The sequence below is a fragment of the Clarias gariepinus genome, chromosome 9 (assembly GCF_024256425.1).
Source record: "Clarias gariepinus isolate MV-2021 ecotype Netherlands chromosome 9, CGAR_prim_01v2, whole genome shotgun sequence".
NCBI lineage: Eukaryota > Metazoa > Chordata > Actinopteri > Siluriformes > Clariidae > Clarias > Clarias gariepinus.
The window spans coordinates 30,725,546-30,743,593 of NC_071108.1; the positions used below are offsets into that span (position 1 = coordinate 30,725,546).

At 39.4% G+C, this 18,048-nt stretch overlaps 1 protein-coding gene across 1 annotated transcript; it reads right to left on the reverse strand.

Annotated features, from left to right (window-relative positions):
• Positions 1 to 1,160: 1,160 nt before the first annotated feature.
• Positions 1,161 to 14,573, reverse strand: stc1 (stanniocalcin 1). Its single transcript, XM_053503201.1, has 4 exons — positions 14,119 to 14,573; positions 7,084 to 7,226; positions 4,555 to 4,766; positions 1,161 to 3,301 (listed from the first exon to the last, which is right to left on the reverse strand). The coding sequence occupies exons 1-4, from the start codon at positions 14,261 to 14,263 to the stop codon at positions 3,019 to 3,021; spliced, it is 783 nt and encodes a 260-aa protein (XP_053359176.1). The 5' UTR covers positions 14,264 to 14,573; the 3' UTR covers positions 1,161 to 3,018.
• Between the last annotated feature and the right edge of the window lie 3,475 nt (positions 14,574 to 18,048).

Genomic DNA, 18,048 nt, shown 5'->3' on the forward strand with positions numbered 1-18,048 from the left:
ACCACTCAAGAGCTCCTACGCACACTCTGATGAGAAAATGAGACCCCAGATGTTATACATATTAGACATTAGAATCCTAAGAATCCTTTGCAGCAACACAGTGCTCGCTCAAGGTAAGCACAACTGAACAAAAAAATTAAAAATAAAGAAAATAGTTGAAACATAACACAGTGGGGTAAGAAATAGGTTTAGCAGCAACTGTTTGGTACAGCAAGTTCCTTGGTGTTTCATAGACAGAGATCGCGCTTAGGCACGAAATCGAAGAAGAGACTTTGAGCTCTCAAACAAACGTCACTCACACTACATCCCTGGCTACTCAAGTATACAACAGCTATAATGGTCTCTCTAGCTCAATGTTGAAACGTTGAGCCCAACCTGCGTAAGGTAAAAGAGTTTAGATTGTTTCAATGCCCTTTTTATTAGTGGTCCTAAAAGATGGAAAGAGGAAAGTGCATATAGAGACACATAGTCATGCGTCTCTTCCTACATACACACACTGATATTTAAATTAACAGGGAGAAGAAACAGGGAGAGACAGGGAGAAACTTGGGACTGGGGAGTTACACTGCTGTTCGTATGGGGGAGGGAAAAGGCTCTACCGTAGTCTAAAAGTCAAGTGGCCCTTGCTTTTACTCGGGCCGTTATAACGTGGATTTCTTTAAGCATGAAACCTTTATAGGAATTATTGCATAGTTTGGTGAGTTTATTTTTAAATGTGCACATCATTTGGTTTAAGAAAAAACAGTCATTGCCACTGCCAGTGTTAATTTTGCGGACGAGAAGAATGAAAACGAGCAAATGACGACGTGAAGAAAGAAAATGTCCGACTACACTATATCGTGCTAACAAGCCCATGAAGTCAACGTAAAAGTCTGGCAGCAATTCGCGTATGCAAAAAGTCAAATCAGTGATCTGACTCGAGATGAAATCTGAAAGGGGTGGCAAAACTAACATTGCATCCCGTCCTTGGATCTTTTCATTTTAAACATCTTCGGGCCTTGTATCAAAACTGCTCGAGCGATACAAAACCACAATGGCACCGCTTCTCCATTAACAGCTAAGCTTAAAGCGTTTTACGTATCAAAACCTGACCTTCATCTTCACTGGAATGCTCTCTTTCTTCAAGTACATCTAATCGAATGGAAAAACAGCCATGGTGGTTTTATTATATACGACCCTAAGTCTTCAAGTCTTCCCGAGCTTTGCCTCTAACAACTCACCCTCCCTGCTTCCCCAGTCTTAGTTTATCTTCACTTCTCCACAAAGCACTTAAACAGAGATGTCTATTCTTCCACCCTGGTTAAACACTCCGAGAGAGAGAGAAGAGAGAGAGAAAAAAAAGGCCTTTTCATAAACATTGTATATTGCATAGTGTCAAGAATGGCTCCAGAAAACACTTTGCAGTGACTGTTCCAGCTTGAACTGTTTGTGCTAACTGTAGGTATACTATAGAACAGCTTAAACCCACCCTTTACATAAAAAAAAAAAAACGAACAAAAAAAAAGACACCGGTGCTTTGAAATACTGGATGTTAATTATTTTTCCCCCTCTAAGACAGGCAGATTTTTATTAAAGCTGAAAATATAACTTTAAGCAACAGTCTATTGTTGACCCTGCACAAAATACACAGTAAGTGGCAATGCTCGCAACACCTTTTTTTTTTTTCTACTTTCGTTTAGTCTTTTATAGTGGTCCCGTACAACACTCGCGGCTAAGGTGAGCTGACTCAAATGACCAACGTGTTCCCCCATGACCAGCACAGAGTCATTACATGGGTCTTGTCTTAAAGAACATGAAAGAGAAAGGTCCAAGAAATATAAGAATATAAAAAAAAGAATGAAAAACGACAAGGAAAAAAGAAAACGAGTTAAAATAGAAATGAAAAAAAAAAAACACATCTAGCTGAGTCATCATAGCATATCTACAGAAACGTAATAAAATAAACACTTAAATAATATAGTAGGAAAATAAATATGAATAAACCCAAAATTCTCTTTTCTTAAATAGACATCTTGGTTTGCTGCGCAGCACTCGCATGCTCGACCCCACCTCTGTACGTCATATTCACCAGGGAGCAAGTTGTTCATCTGTCCATCACGTCTGGCTATAATTTCATAAATTCATGTGACACTAGCATTGCACTCGAGGGTTAGCAACAAATGTTGCTTTGTTTTTTTTTTTCGAATAGAAAAATAATCTAAATATCTACCAAAGGATCGCCTTCTTTCCGATTTCTAATTAATTATGTAAAAAAAAATGATTTCAATCATGGCACCTAATGTTACTGCATGCAGGGTCTATGAGATATGGCATCTGGAGTAAATCTTTTTTTTTTTTTTTTTTTTGGTCTGTAATGAATTCCTGCAGATTCTCTTTTTAAAGATATCCCTCACCCTGTGGGTGAGCTTTCACAAAAAAAGGCTAGTGGCAATTTAAGAACTAGTGGCAATTTAACATCTAAAAATAGTAAAATATCTGTTAATAAATAAATAGTACACTCTCATATTTATAGCACATGCCAACTATTTCACATTAACAATATATTCAGTATATATACACAAATTTTCTTTGTTGTAACCTTTTTAAGATAATATTGGTTGTATAGATATATAAATGGTTCTATTGTATGGTATTATTTTCATTTCTTTTCTTTTAAGATACTTTTCATGAAAATAATATTTCTTTTTTTCTTTTTTTGATTCTATTTAAGAACTTTCTACACAATGGCCTGAATATTTTTTTACACTGAGCTTGTAGGAGAGACTTTAACTGTGCTTAGGTCAGTCTCTAAATATGAAAAAAAAAAAAAAAAAGCTTAGCTGGTAAACTAGTCCCTTGAATTTCTATGACAATAAAAATCAAATCTAAAGTTGACAAACAAAAACATTTGACATTCAAGCTATTTTCATATAGGTGCATTTCTTTTTCCCCCCCTGTTCAAGAGAACTAACATTATTCCTGCATTCTGATGGTGAACGAGCCACTAATATGTTTTGTTTGTTTTCATTTCGCAAAAGGTTAAGAGCTGTTATCCATGTTGCGTTTCTTGCTGAAGAGATTGGCTGCGTCCCTGTTGCGTAGATGAGGCTGGTTCTTGTGTGGATGGGGACTGGCGGGCCAGTGCCAGCCTCCACGAGTCTCCGCCCCAGTGGGCACAGCAGTGGATGGGCAAGGCTTGTTCTGCAGTAGCTGGAAGAGCATGGCAATCTCTGGCCCCAACCGGGCCATCAGATTCACCCTCAACAGGTCGACTGTTTCCTCGTCACAGTTCATTAAACTCTGCAGCAGCTTCCCATAAAACCTGCAGTGAGACAGAGAACACTCCCACTGAGCCCATGACACAAGAGTCGTTTCAGTCGAAATACATCTTGTACCCCCCCAAAATGATGGATTTCTTACCTACCCTGATTAATTTGACTGCTTTTCCATTTATGTTAACCAAACCTTTCCATACATGACATGACGTAATAGCTGGGTGGCTATCGTAGATTAGTGTTTGGAAAAGTGTGATTGGCAGTGTTTAGTAGTGTAGTGTGAATTTCCCTTCCTGCCAGTAGACATCACACTTCTCCAATAAACTAGCATGATCACTGTCATTTACAGCACTTGTCTTGCCTGTTTTTGTATATACGTTTTCAAGTCTTGTGATTATAAGCCTGGAACTCTAACTTCGTTAAATATACTTGTTTTTGGATCATTCTTGTTGAATCCGTCTATGTTTTGACCAGTTTTAGGAATCAAGTTCTGAGGGGTTTGAGAAGCTAAATCTAGCTAATGTTAGCTATCAAATGTCTTCTCAGATCAGGTTGTCTATTTTTATCTAAATGAACAAAGAAGACTTCTTTGACATGAAGGGTGTACCTGATCTGGAAAGGAATCATGTCAGATTGAACTGTAGCTATCGCTTACCTGCAATGCGGTTTCGACTTGTTCACCTCCGAGTTTGCACTCTGAATCACATCTTTGGACCCCAGTGTCATTTTAGGCTCATTGCCACAGGTGTGAGTCACAAGTAGTAGCTAAATGGTGGGGATTTCCTCAACTCTTCAGTGGCGTCTTCAACACCATAAATGGTATAAGGTGTGTGATATTGTGATAGACTGAACTTACTTTTGACGGGTTAAAACAACCTAGCGCATTAGGTTCTACCCGTAACCCACCCACACTCTGGTCAAATTAACTTAGTGTGTGTTCTTTTGTATATCCCCCCAGCCTTTAATTACAGAAATGACTCAAATCCTGTTACATTTAATTAAGCATTTTTCAACACAAAAACACGTACACTGGGATCATCAACCAAAGCTTTAAAAAAACTGACAAGCAATGAGGATATTGATTTATAACAGATCAACAAGGCAGTTGCTTTACTGGTATTCTACTGTATGTGATCACAAGTGACTTGGATTTACACCATTATAATCCCACTGTATTCATTCTATTCTAAAGACCCAGACAGACAGCGGTTCTACTAGGACAAGTCACCTTACAAATGCTTTCATAAGTGTATATAAAATGCATAGGTTTTCTCTTGCTTAAAGAACTGATGAGTCTTACTTGTTAGGAAAGTGGCTGGGCAGTTGTGCTACCTCCGCGATGGCTTCTGGGTTTGACCTGGCCACAGTGCAGATGTCCAGCTTGGTGTAGCACTCCTCCTGAACCTCCGAGATCATCCGCTGGAAAGCGGAACAACGGCGCACAGTAAGAAAGACCTTGGAGGTGATGCCATTGGCGATGCACTTCAGGCTCTCCTTCACAAAGGCCTTGCCCTGGAAAATAGACCAAACGAAAGAACTGATTAAATTTTTTTTTCTAATCTTCAAGCATATTTAGATGCAGGACAGCCAGTCAGATGTAAGGAAAAGAAGCCAGTCAGTTGTAAGGAAATACAGTGGGGCAGACATAGTACTATTTAGTCAGCCACCAATTGTGCAAGTTCTCCCACTTAAAAAGATGAGATAGGCCTGTAATTTTCATCATAGGTACACCTCAACTATGAGAGACAAAATAAGAAAAGAAAATCCAGAAAATCCCATTACATCACACAAGAATTTTAAAGAATTTATTTGCAAATTGTGGTGGGTAATACGTATTTGGTCACCTACGAACAGGCAAGATTTCTGGCTCTCACAGACCTGTAACAGAGGTTCCTCTGTCCCCCATTTGTTACCTGTATCAGTATAAAAGACACCTGTCCACAACCTCAAACAGTCACACTTCAAACTTCACTATGGCCAAGACCAAAGAGCTGTCAAAGGACACTAGAAACAAAATTGTAGACCTGCACCAGGCTGGGAAGACTGAATTTGCAATAGGTAAGCAGCTTTGTGTGAAGAAATCAACTGTGGAAGCAATTATTAGAAAATGGAAGATATACAAGACCACTGTTAATCTCTCTCGATCTGGGGTCACACAAGTTCTCACCTATGGGGTCAAAAAGATCACAAGAACTGTAAACAAAAATCACAGAACCCAAGAATGGTACCAAGTGAATGACCTGCAGAGAGCTGAGACCAAAGTAACAAAGGCTACCATCAGTAACACACTGCGCCGCCAGGGACTCAAACCCTGCAGTGCCAGACGTGTCCCCCTGCTTAAGCCAGTACATGTCCAGGCCCGTCTGAAGTTTGCTAAAAAGCATTTGGATGATCCAGAAGAGGATTAGGAGAATGTCATATGCTCAGATGAAACCAAAATAGAACTTTGTGTTTGGAGGAGAAAGAATGCTGAGTTGCGTCCAAAGAACACCATACCTACTGTGCTTTGGGGATGTTTTTCCCCAAAGGTACCAGGACGACTGATTCAGGTAAAGAAAAAAATGAATGGTGCCATGTATCGTGAGATTTTGAGTAAAAATCTCCCTCCATCAGCAAAGGCATTAATGATGGATCATGGCAGGGTCTTTCAGCATGACAATGATCCCAAACACACCGTCCAACGGGCAACGAAGGAGTGGCTTTGTAAGAAGCATTTCAAGGTCCTGGAGTGACCTAGCCAGATCTCAACCCCATAGAAAATCTTTGGAGGGAGTTGAAAGTCTGTGTTGCCCAGCGACAGCCCCAAAACATCACTGCTCTAAAGGAGATCTGCATGGAGGAATGGGCCAAAATACCAGCAACAGTGTAAGAAAACCTTGTGAAGACTTACAAAAAACATTTGACCTCTGTCATTAAGATGAAATTTTGTTATTGACCAAATACTTATTTTTCACCATAATTTATTCTTTGCAAATAAATTCTTTAAAAATCCTACAATGTGTTTTCTGGTGATTTTTTTCCCCTATTTTTATCATTCATAGTTTAGGTGTACCTATGATGAAAATTACAGGCCTCTCTCATCTTTTTAAGTGGGAGAACTTGCACAATTGGTGGCTGACTAAATACTTTTTTGCCCCACTGTATATGATGTTTTTAGAGTTTTATCCGCAATTTAGTCGCCTGTCAATGAAATCAGCTAAGCTACAGTTCATGCTACATTACACGGGAGCATAACACACTTAGAGGAAAGAGTTGTCTTACTTCTTCTGCATACACAAACTCACTGACACCACTGATTGGCTTTGTCTTTGTGATTGACAGTGGAGAAAAATATAGAATTACCCCAATCTCACAGCCAATTTTTATCACTTCCTTCCCAGGTATGGCTAAAGATTTCATGGTTTTAAGATGAAATGGGTGGCAATGTTTTTGGGTGGGACAGTGACTTTGTGGTTGGCAGTCACCTTACCACTCTCGGGGGTTTGAGTCATGCCTCCAGTCAGAGTGTGCATGGGGTTTGCATGTTCTCCCTATGCTTTTTTGCATACTCTGGTTCCCTCCTCATCGGTTGATTGATTTTTTCCAAATTGCCCATAGTGTATGATTCGGTCTATGAGTCCATGTATGCCCTGAGTTCCCTGGGATAGGCTCCAAGCCCCCTGTGATTCCAAACAGGGGTAATGGTATCAATGATGGATGGATGGATGGATGGATGGATGGACGGATGGATGGATGGAATACTTAATGTTTCTTGAGATACTAAGCAACAAATCCTGGAACAATTAAAGGTAACATTTTTAATCTAAAAAAATGGGAACTTTCAACAAACCTGAGTGTCAAATTTAGCAGCGCTGTAGAGAAAGGACTTGCAGATGTCATGCATTCCATCTGTGTCACACGTCGAGTTCTCCAGACAAGCGAAGGCACCACAGCCCACTTGGAGGGCATTATTCAAACAGCGCACCACATCCGCTGGAAAAAAAAACCCAAACAAGATAGTTAGATAGAGTCCTTAAGGCATTGATGTATACTTTATTGTTTAAGGAAATACGTTAAGATATGACATCATATTTATGGATTTTTTTTATTGCCAAATTCATGATGCATGGTTTTGGGATGATAGTTTTGCCAGCTCATACTGTAGCTCACCACCTTAATCCTAAGCTTGAGTTATTGTCTGTAAGATAGTTATATAGCAAATACTTCTTGTGACCATGTAGCTTTCCATTAAGTTGTCCATTTTTCTCTCACCTCCCTAAATATGTCAGTAGTTGGACTGGCTAGATCAAATACCCACAAGTATCTTTAGATTTGTGTTGTGCCCCGCAGTGGACTGGCCCCCTATTCAGGATCTATCCCAACCTCACACCTAGTGTTCCTGGGATACCCGAACTGGATAAAGCCATCACAAAATGTGAATAATGAATGAAACCATGCTTGAACATACCTTATTGGACTGAGAATGTGGAAAGCAAAAGGATACATTCACATTCTTAAGAGGATTAGTAAGTATAGATCACATTCTCATTAGTCTCATGAAATGATTAACTAACATTTGGAGGAAAAATAAAAACAAAACTACGGGTCAATGTGGATTAGTGCAGCTTTGCTACGACTGTGGATGATCAAATGTAAATTTCCATTCCTTCCAAATGCCAAGGCAAATTCCTTCATGCACAGATTTAATATGACAAATACCAGCATGCTTGACTGGCCACTGGACGCCTTAAAATATATAAGGCTGGGGCACAATTTAGCATAATTACTCTACATTTCTAGCATTGGCAGTAGAGTTTATGAGTATTCCAGTAGTTGCTTTCAGTTCTTGGAAGTGCATTTGTGACCTACTGTGCTGAAAATACCAATAGCTGGCCTCCTGGGGGCTTTAAGGCAGTCTGGGTGCTGTGTGCCCTGCATTTGCCCCTCATAAGAAGAGAGGGGTTTATGAGTAGGGAGGCGGCGAGGGGATGTGTGCCATACGGTGTTGGGTTCTGCTGACTGTCGCATTTGGCACAAGACCTGCTGCTTCCATTACGCTCACATGTGACAAGACAATAACGCTCAGCTCCACAGGCGAGCTTGCCAAAACCACCTACAACACTCCAGTGCCAGGGACTATAAACACTTCACCATGCAGACTTGCACTGTGTATTGGGTCACTGTGCCACCCCACATTAAAGATGTTTTTCATGGCAGCACAGTATGTGTTTGTGTGAATGTGTTTACTGTGTGAAAGAGAAACTGGTGTTGCATCAGACCCATTGTTTTGGGGCAGAAGAGGAAAAAATAGGTTGTGTGTTGCTGTGTCAATGCAGCTGGCAGAAAGGTAGACTTATGCAATAACCAGAAAGCCCCTAAATATCATAGGATGAATTCGTCTATTGTCTATAGGGTCAGACGTGAGCAAGATCTTGAATGAAGGTACTATAAAGAGCTTATCAGAGGTGCGATATGAGCTTATTTCCTTGTAGACGTCTGTCAAATCTTTTAAGTCTTAACGCCATCAATGAAACAAATGTTTACTTATCTTCACCACATGGCTGTTAAATTATCTTATCTGACTGATGGTGTTGATGTATTTCCTTAAACAGCAACTCAGACAGTAATGCTTGTGGATGTACACATGATAATGTGCTATATTTATATTCACATGACTTACAATAGACAGTAAAATGTGAGAGGTTATTTAACAAATAAAAACATTTTTTTCATTTTGAAAAGCTCATTTCATGCCGGATCCTCCACAGAATTGAACTCTAATATTAAACGAATACAATTTTGTACATGTAACATTAATGAAAGAAGTCTTAGTTGTCCTGGTAAGGAGTAACAGTAAAAAGTTTTCTAGCATGGGAACATCTTCAGCTTGTTGTTTAATTTCAATTTCTCATGATGTTCATTTTCGCCCATAAAAATCACCTCCGAATCAAATTTGCACTTGTTTATCCGACAGCGACTTCGGTACCGGTTGGCTGGATTAGAACAGTGTAAATGATTGGACTTGCGGGATCTGCATCCTGACAGCACCATTAGTTTCAGCAAAACTCTCTGACCTAATCTAATGAGGCATTAACACCTGTGGTGTGTGACGTTAGCAGCAGGGGAAATATGTCGACGTTTCCTTTCTTTGAACTGTCCTGGCTATGATGAGTAAACCTGACATGGAAAATCTGGTTATGAAGTAGTCGGGCCACCAGGGAAAGAAAATTCGCAACGTGACTCACCACGTAAAGGTGTGAAATATCAAAAAAAAAAAAAAAAAAAATTTTGATCCCCAGATAGAGCTCCTATTGTGTGAACGCGAAACCCAAGCAGTGGGCTCGGATGAATTATGACTAGGGAAACTTGAATAAAAGTGGGCTTACTCTCCCGCAATGTGTACAGAGGCCCTGACGGCAAGTTCTGACAGGTTTGAGCCGACAATGAACCTTTTTGTCTTTGCTCTATTTCCTCGTTTTGTCTCTCTGTCATGTCATTGGCAAACACTGCAATGATGACAATGTACCCTATCGAGGTTTTTTTTTATATATATATATATATATATATTTCTTTTTCATACTTGGCACTCACATAGTTAGCTATTCAGATTTCACCTACCAAGGTTCATGACCCTGAATTGAACTCGGTTACCTTGCAGAATCTTAGGATTATGTCATAGTTTTTTTGTTTGGTTTTTTTTTTTCATGTGAAGAATGCCCTCATTGCCTACTGTTTTGCACCATACAGTTGAATAGTCTTAAAAATACCTATAGTGCATATAAAAGCACACCAAATAATACACTGGTGTCCAGACTAAAAACAGAAATAAATGGTCTCTTTTTGGGCTCAGAAATATATTTCTGAAAATGATCATGTTTCTGCAATACGACACCTTGCAATTGTGGTACCTTGTGGCGTTCAAATGTTTATTGCAAGTACGTTTGCTCTATTTTAGTTCTGAGTGCTTACTGTAGCACCACTGTCTCTTTGTCTATAAAACACTGAGTCAGTACATGTCTCCCCTAGCAACTAAGTACAACAGGAAGTTATGCAAATACCAAGTGGAGCCCTTACAAAGGTTTTCCTGAGCAGAGACATGGCAGAGCTGAATGTCCCACACTGCACACAGATCCACTTTATTCATCTTGGCAAGCTGGCGTCACTGCATGGTAATTACTTTCTATTTAATATGCTTTTTGGACATTAAAGTCAGACTTTTTTTTTTTTTTTTTCTTTCAGGAAAGTTCAAGTGACCTGCAGTTTATATGAGCTGGCACGCAAAGCCGATGCAGCCAGCAGCATAAAAGGATGAGCCATTATGGCCAAAGCTTTAGCTATTGTCATCCAGCACACTGATTTTCACATCGGCGAAAGAAAGCAGGTTTAACAGTGCAATCTGGCGCCATTTTCTGCCTGCACGACCCACACAGAAGCAGTCTGTCCACAGCATGAGGCTACCATTGGGCTAAAGCCTTGGCAGGAATAAATGAATCGACCGCTGAGGTGACAAAGGTTGCCCTACAAAGGTTACCTTATTTCCCAGCAGCAGCACTTAGCTAGGATACATGCACTTGGAGCTCTTATTCTGCCCAGAATAAACACACTGATATCATTAATATCTCTATGACCTCCATGGACTAAATTGCACAAAAACAAAGTTATTGCACATTTTTATAATGTAGAACATCACTTTTATACTACCTTTATTCTTATGAACCAACTAGTCATGAGATCTTCCTGCATACATTGCTGTACATTACCAGATTGATCACTCTGCCAGTTGCAGCTAAGGTCAAGATTAGATGTAAGGATGAAATCTAGTGTCTGTCAAGAGCTTTTTTTTATTATTATTATTAGGGATGAGAAATGGAATTATATGAATTATTTTTTTGTGCAATTTGCCAGTTTCCAGTCTGGGTTAGAAAGAAATCAGCGCCAGCCCCAGTTCTTCAATCCATTCTGTGTGTATAGCTATTGGTGGTGCTGTTGCTCTTGGTTCCTCTCTCTCTCTCTCACACACACACACACACACACACACACAAATCTAAAATGTAGACATTTCTTAACACCAAGTGATCTGGTTCCGATGCCAAAAATATTGATGTCTCTTTATGTTTGAAAGACTGCCCAGGCATTTATACCAGCCACTCCTGGGAGGAGGGTAAACACAGAGCAAATGTTTCAGTAGGAATTCTCTTGACCTTGGCAGCGAGCACAGAGTAATTGAATTTCCTTGGTGAACTGCATGCTTGAGTTCCTTACACCATGTCCCGAGTGATATAGGTTTGCTAACAAGTCAGCTCAGTAAAGTAACATGAGATACTACACTTACAGATGGAACAAATAGTTGGAAACTTGTATCTTGCACATGTACATTGACTTCCCCTCGCACACGATGGACCACCTGCAGCACAAGCCGCGGTGAGGAACAGTAGTAAAACAATTGACCTTGGCAGCGGACACAAAAATTTCTTTGGCCACCGGCATGATCGATTTCCTTCAGAACAAGTACTTAATGACTTGGACCTGCAAGTTGGCTAGCTTGAAAACTAGCAATATTAAGCAACTCGCCCAAGATACAGTATTATGCATATTAGGAATATTTGGACACAATATCGCTGCCAATGTTCAAAAAATGTGTACCAATTAGCAAGCAGCAGAAATTTGCATTATTTTGTATTTTTCTTGCAGCAAAAAATGGACATGCAGCTGATTATTCCTATCGATTACTACATACAGGTTTTTTTTTGCAAAAGTTAGTACACCCCCTTTCATTTTATGTTGTATGTTTAATGTAAAAAAAAAAAAATCATTACCTGTTCTGAACCTCAGATGAACAAAAGAATATAATTTTTTACCATGACATAAATTTTTTTTACAAAAATGAAGCCCAAAAAAAAAAAAGACATCTGGGTAATACTAAGTACCGATTAGGAAAGACCCCTGATTCAATAGCTTGTACATCCACCTTTAACAGAAATAAGTATAGTAAGTATGGTAATTATTTCCTGTGTGACTTTATCAGTCTCACATCGTTTTGGTCCATTCTTCATTACAACATTGCTTCAATTCATTCAGGGTTTGGGGTATTCGCTTATGCACAGCTCTGTTAAAGTCCCTTTCAGCACTTCAGTTGAGCTGAGGTCTAGACCTTGACTATGCCATTCCAAAACCTAATTCTTTTACACATGACTGTACCTGTAAAGGTCAACTAGCTATTTTCATAAAATAATTGAACCAAGAGTAGTGGAATAAACAGTTTAGAAATACTAACTTCCTGTAGCTAAGTGGGGTTCACTAACTGAAAACAAAGTCTATTTGTTGTAACATAAACTGTACTAAATTTGATAATTTTATTTTGTTTCACAATTTAATTATAAAATGTTACAGAACTAATAGCCTCATTAAGGTGAGCTTCCTTTTTTAGTAGTTTGTACTGTAGCTACAGTGGGTTCTTATATTCTATCCATCCAACTAGAAACCCCTTTATTCCAGCTAGGGACTGGTGAGGCCAATGATGATTACCATTAAACTTATTGCCATTTTTACAACTGTGGTAAGACAGGGTCTTATATTAGGAGCTACTAGTTGGTGATAACGTAAAACAATCATTTAGCCAGTTTACGAATGTTTTCAGGCAGCAATGTGACTTCTTGCCTTCATTAACTTATTTTTAATCCTTTGCAGTCCTTCATGATGAACTTAAATAAAATCAACAGTTTGCATCGCTGACAGAGTCACTCCTATCAAATGGGTTTTGTTATGAGAACTTTAAGATTGTTTTATATCTTATATTTTAACCTTGGTCATACTCTGATAATGTGTTGGAAGAATGTGTTCTACTGCACAGAAAAACTTTCCAAGTCTACCAATAAGCAGGATTGATTGATTCTTAAATTTAGAGTACACAAGGAGGATGCTTTAAACCAAACGCCAAATATAGGTGGATTTTTTGGGGGAAATGGCAAAATTATGTTTGTTTAGACTAATTGTAACATTAGTTTGAAGTATCATACAGTAGTGAGAGCATGATGAAGTGCACTATTAACAATTCAGTACTGACAGTATGACAGTATTTTACATAAATCAGTCAACAGGTAGCTCTGACTGCTGTATATAGTACTGTATAGTACATCATCTCTCTAGTACATCAGTATATTTGTTTAAAAGGAAACTGGCAGCTGATACAATAGACAATCAGCACTGTGATATCTGTTACCTATGTCTGGTATTTGGACCTGAGCATTAAAACAACTACCAGTTTTGGAATCAACTGCTGTTTCAAATCAAGTGCAGCATGGACATGTTAAAATCGCAGAAGAGAAGCTTCCTCAGGATCAGAATGCAACCTATTAAATAGCACACACATGTTGCTTGCTACTGTTGCACAGCAACTTTTATTCTAAGTTTAGAGAGCAGTATGTACGCATAAGCACACAGTAACCAAGGTAAAGAGGATGGGGTTAAGTGTGCATCCTATAGAGGGCTTTTAGATCAGTGCAGGGAGAAATTCCAGAAGGGGAAAAAAAAGAAAATCTAACAAAAAAGCCCTTTATAGGCCAAGGAATGCTGCTGAATTCAGTGCATGCTAGATGTGCAATGCTGAATCGAGACAAGTGCAAGGATTGCATCCTGTATAACGGTGCACACAGCATACGCTTGCACGTCTGATTCTGAAACTGACTCAAATCAGACGTTTTTTTTTTTTTTTTTTTGATTAAGTCACTTCAGCCACAGTATTTTTAGTCTATGCTGCAAGACATTTGGCCGGACTGTGAAACATCCAAAAGCAAATGTGATAGCCGATGCCAAGCTTGTGGCTTGGATGTGCAGCGCCAAAAAAGCGCTGCGAGCGGAGGAGGAGGAGGAGGAGGATGCTACTTACCAGGGCTGTTGGCGGAGGCGCGCGCTCTCCGCGGCGAGTACGATTCGTTCACGTCCTGCTCGTGCGCCGATGCGACGACCAGCAGCCCGAGCAGGAGCACGAGCAGCAGCAGCAGCAGCAACCAAAGTCCGCTCCTTTTGGGCATCTCTTGAGGCTGGGGTTTTTTCTCTCTCTCTCTCTCTTTCTCTCTCTCTCTCTATCTGTCTCTTCTTCTCTTATTAAGAAGAATAACTGCTCGAGATTCTCTGCGTCCCTGTGGATCTGGCAGATGTTACAACGCTGCAACGATGCACGCTTTAAGAACAGGAATTAATGCAGATCAAACAAAAAAATTCGCCGACCAAATTCGTGTCGTGCAGCCAGCAATCATCAACCCTCTCTCTCTCTCTCTCTCGATCTCTCCCTGTCGCTCTCTCGATCTCTGTGCATGCGTGTGTGTGTGTGTGTGTGCGTGTGCAGATCCTGTGCTCGCCAATTTCCCTTCTCGCGTGCATGACAGGAGCGCAGGTCGCCCTTTATATAGCCATGCACAAGCATCTAGAGCCCAATCACAACCCGGCATCCGGGCATTTAAAATGCACATCTGAAACTTTTTGCCCTCCCCAACACCACCACCACTACCACCACCACCACCACCCCTTTTCCACTGTAGTTAAGCAACGCATCCCTGGTGTAGCCTCGCGCCTGTCATCGATCCGTGGAAATCTAAACAGGCAAAAGCAGGATGAGATGGAGATGTCGCTCGCTTTCCTGGTCTCCTGGTTTGCCTCAGCCTATGTTGTTTTAGCCAAAGGAAGGTTTGTCATCATCATCATCTCACTACTACAGTACATAGGCTATCACTCACTAGACTTGGAGGTTAAAAATGTAGGTCTATGGTCTATTTTTTTATTTTAAATCAGTAAACGCGCACTTGCAACCTTTTGGGCAAAGTTTATTCTAATTCTCATGTATTGTTTCATGTCAGCTCTTCATTCAACATATAAAGTTATATCAAATGGACAATTTGCATGGCTGACAGTGTAATCTTTATCATCTTGCATGGTGAATATACCAGCTCGATTCATTATTATGCTTAACAAATGAGGGACTCTATACACACACACCCCTCAACCGAATCCTTTTTGTTTCATTCATCAGCCTGAACCTTTTATTGTGTGTCGTGCTTATTGAGTCAAATCCGTTGCGCACATTTGTGCTGCCATTCTGTCACTGAAAAAAAACAAGTGTATATATATATATATATATATATGGAAATGTCATATTGTATATACTATATATATATATATATATATATATATATATATATATATATATATATATACAATATGGCATTTTCCACTCCTAGAGCTGTTCATTAAACATCACATCTGTTTAAATGGCAACTCTGATTGTGTTGGAACATTGAAAGTTGCAGTACATCCTATCCTAAGCTTCTTCTTCTTCTTCTTCTTTAAAATCCGCCCATACCATTTGTTCCCCCCGTAAAAATCCAGCAACCAAACTAAAATTGGACCAATACAGAGAGGGTTAACCCCCAATCTGGCAACATGATAAGCCGCGAACGTGCGGTAGCGCACGCCAGACAGTGACGTGACATCTTTTAACCAGTTTGGAAATAATGGCTCAGGGTGATCCTGTCAGATGATCCCATAAGACAGACCCTTAAACAGGAATAAGTGTTCAATTTAAACAGGGAGTGTGAATAACCCCACCCCCTCACACACACACACACAGACACTTGACATCTATCACACACATTTGACATCTATGTAACTTTTTCAATTCATTTTGTCTAGAGATTATCTTTCCTATACACAATTGTTGGCAACTCATGACTGTTCAGTGTGCAGCCCTGAGCTTAAAAGCTCTCCCTGTGTCTGTATGGCTGTCTTCCGGGTTCTCAGATTTCCTCTCACATAAGGTGGATTATCTATGCTAAATTGTCCTTCTTGGTGTGTAGGTGTGTGTGTGTGTGTGTACGGTGCCTTGTGATGGACTGACTTCCCATCCAGGGCGCATTCCTACCTCCGGACTGATCTTGAACCTGAACATGATAAAGCGGATGAATGAGTTTGTGTGTTTGTACAGTATATGGCATTATAAACACAAAACTCACACATTGTGGAAAAAGAAAATCACTGCACTTACTTATTTATACTGACTATGATAATGATTATTACGTGCAGTAGATGGGTTTTCATTACCTCTGGAGACATAATTAGTAACATTGTATGCCATCATAATAAACCACGCTTTCTTATTTTCATAAAGACAAATCGCTTTCATAATGTGTGTGCGAATGAAGGCGATTTAGAGAAACCTTCAAGCACAGTACAGGAATGGGACTCATTTAGCTGCAGTAAAATCTAAGAATTGTGCAAACATTTTAAAGAAAGCCGTACATCCATGAAAGATGATCCCGCTGCACATGTTTGGGCCATTAAAGGAGGTTCTGGGAGGCTAGCGTTTCAATCCAAGCATGCAGGCCAATCATGGCTCTGGCGTCCTGAGAAAACTTTATGACCCGTTATGGTGTCCAAATACCAGTGAAACACTGGAATCAGTGTGTTAGTGTAACAGGGAATTATATAGAGAAATATAGGAAGTTTTTATTCTCAAAACTGTTTCCTGTTATTCTGCCAAAAAAAAAAAAGTCTCAGTTTAACTTGAACACACAGTGTCTATGTATTTACACCGATCAGCCACAACATTAAAATGCAAAATGTTAACCTCAGTATTGTGCAGGTTCCCACTACTAGCACCAGGGCAGCTCTGGTTTCTCGTGGCATGACTCCAAAAGAACTTAGGGTGTGTGCTTTGCTGTGCTTCAGATCTTTTGAGTGCCTCCTTGGATCAGAGTTGTTTGTCCAGTGAATTCCATGGATGCTTGATCGGATTGAAATCTGGGGAATTTGGAGGCCAGATCAACAACCTTGAACCTTTTTTGAAATTTGGGATTGGACCAGACAGACTAGCCTTTGGTCCCCATAGACATACTGTAGATAAACCTACTGTGCCCATGATCCTCTCACCGGTTTACTGGTATAAGTCATAGTCAGTGTTACCATTATTATAAATCTGTTTTAAGGCTAATAATATACTGATTGGAAAAGTTATTTTACATGCTTTATCACTCACAGAGAAAATGTTTAGGATGTGCATTTCACATTTTCATAGTGACATCACAAGCTGCAGTGTTCTATTTGTCTGGATTATTTATTTATTTATTTATTTATTCGGTTGTTTACGAGAATCCGGTGAGAGAATGACTGCTATAAACTGATAATAAGAACTCACATTAAGCATAACTTTAAATATATACAAGGGGCAATGTGATTTTAATTAATAAATTGGAAAAATGTAATACTTAGCAAATTGCTGTGCTATAACAAGAACTGAATACTTCAGGATGTTCTGATATAGAAAAAAAAATGCACTTTATGGTATTACCCGACCATATCACACCAGGTTGTTTTGGATCATTTTCCCTTAAAGGCACAACACCAAGTGATTTATTTCTCACTCATGCACAATATATACGTCATCATCTGGGTAATGTTTATAATATGCTAAATTTGGCTTTACCATGATATATTGTTTCAATTGAAGGTTTTATTAATCAATGGACTTTTAATTCTTACTGTATCTATATACTAATCCTGAACAAGTACCTGTATAATCAGCACTCGTAATTTCCCGTTCACAATAGCTCCTTGATTTGAGAACACATAATCATATTTCAAAACTTTCTTACCTGCATTACACAAAGACACTTATACTTAGCATTTTATAACAATTTTTATATGGAAGGATATCTGGGATTCAAATGCAAAGGTAATTTAATTTCCTGCTATTTCGGACAGTTCCTGTATCAGACATTTAAATGGATGTTTAAGGTTTTTGATAGTATCATCATCCTGCCAAGTT

Excerpts from the sequence above, each read along its gene's own strand:
- stc1 (XM_053503201.1), bottom strand. The coding sequence starts at position 14,263 with ATGCCCAAAAGGAGCGGACTTTGGTTGCTGCTGCTGCTGCTGCTCGTG. Across the intron at positions 4,767-7,083 it reads CTGCTAAATTTGACACTCAG|GGCAAGGCCTTTGTGAAGGA; the intron begins GTTTGTTGAAAG and ends TCTATTTTCCAG. Across the intron at positions 3,302-4,554 it reads CCCAGCCACTTTCCTAACAA|GTTTTATGGGAAGCTGCTGC; the intron begins GTAAGACTCATC and ends GTCTCACTGCAG.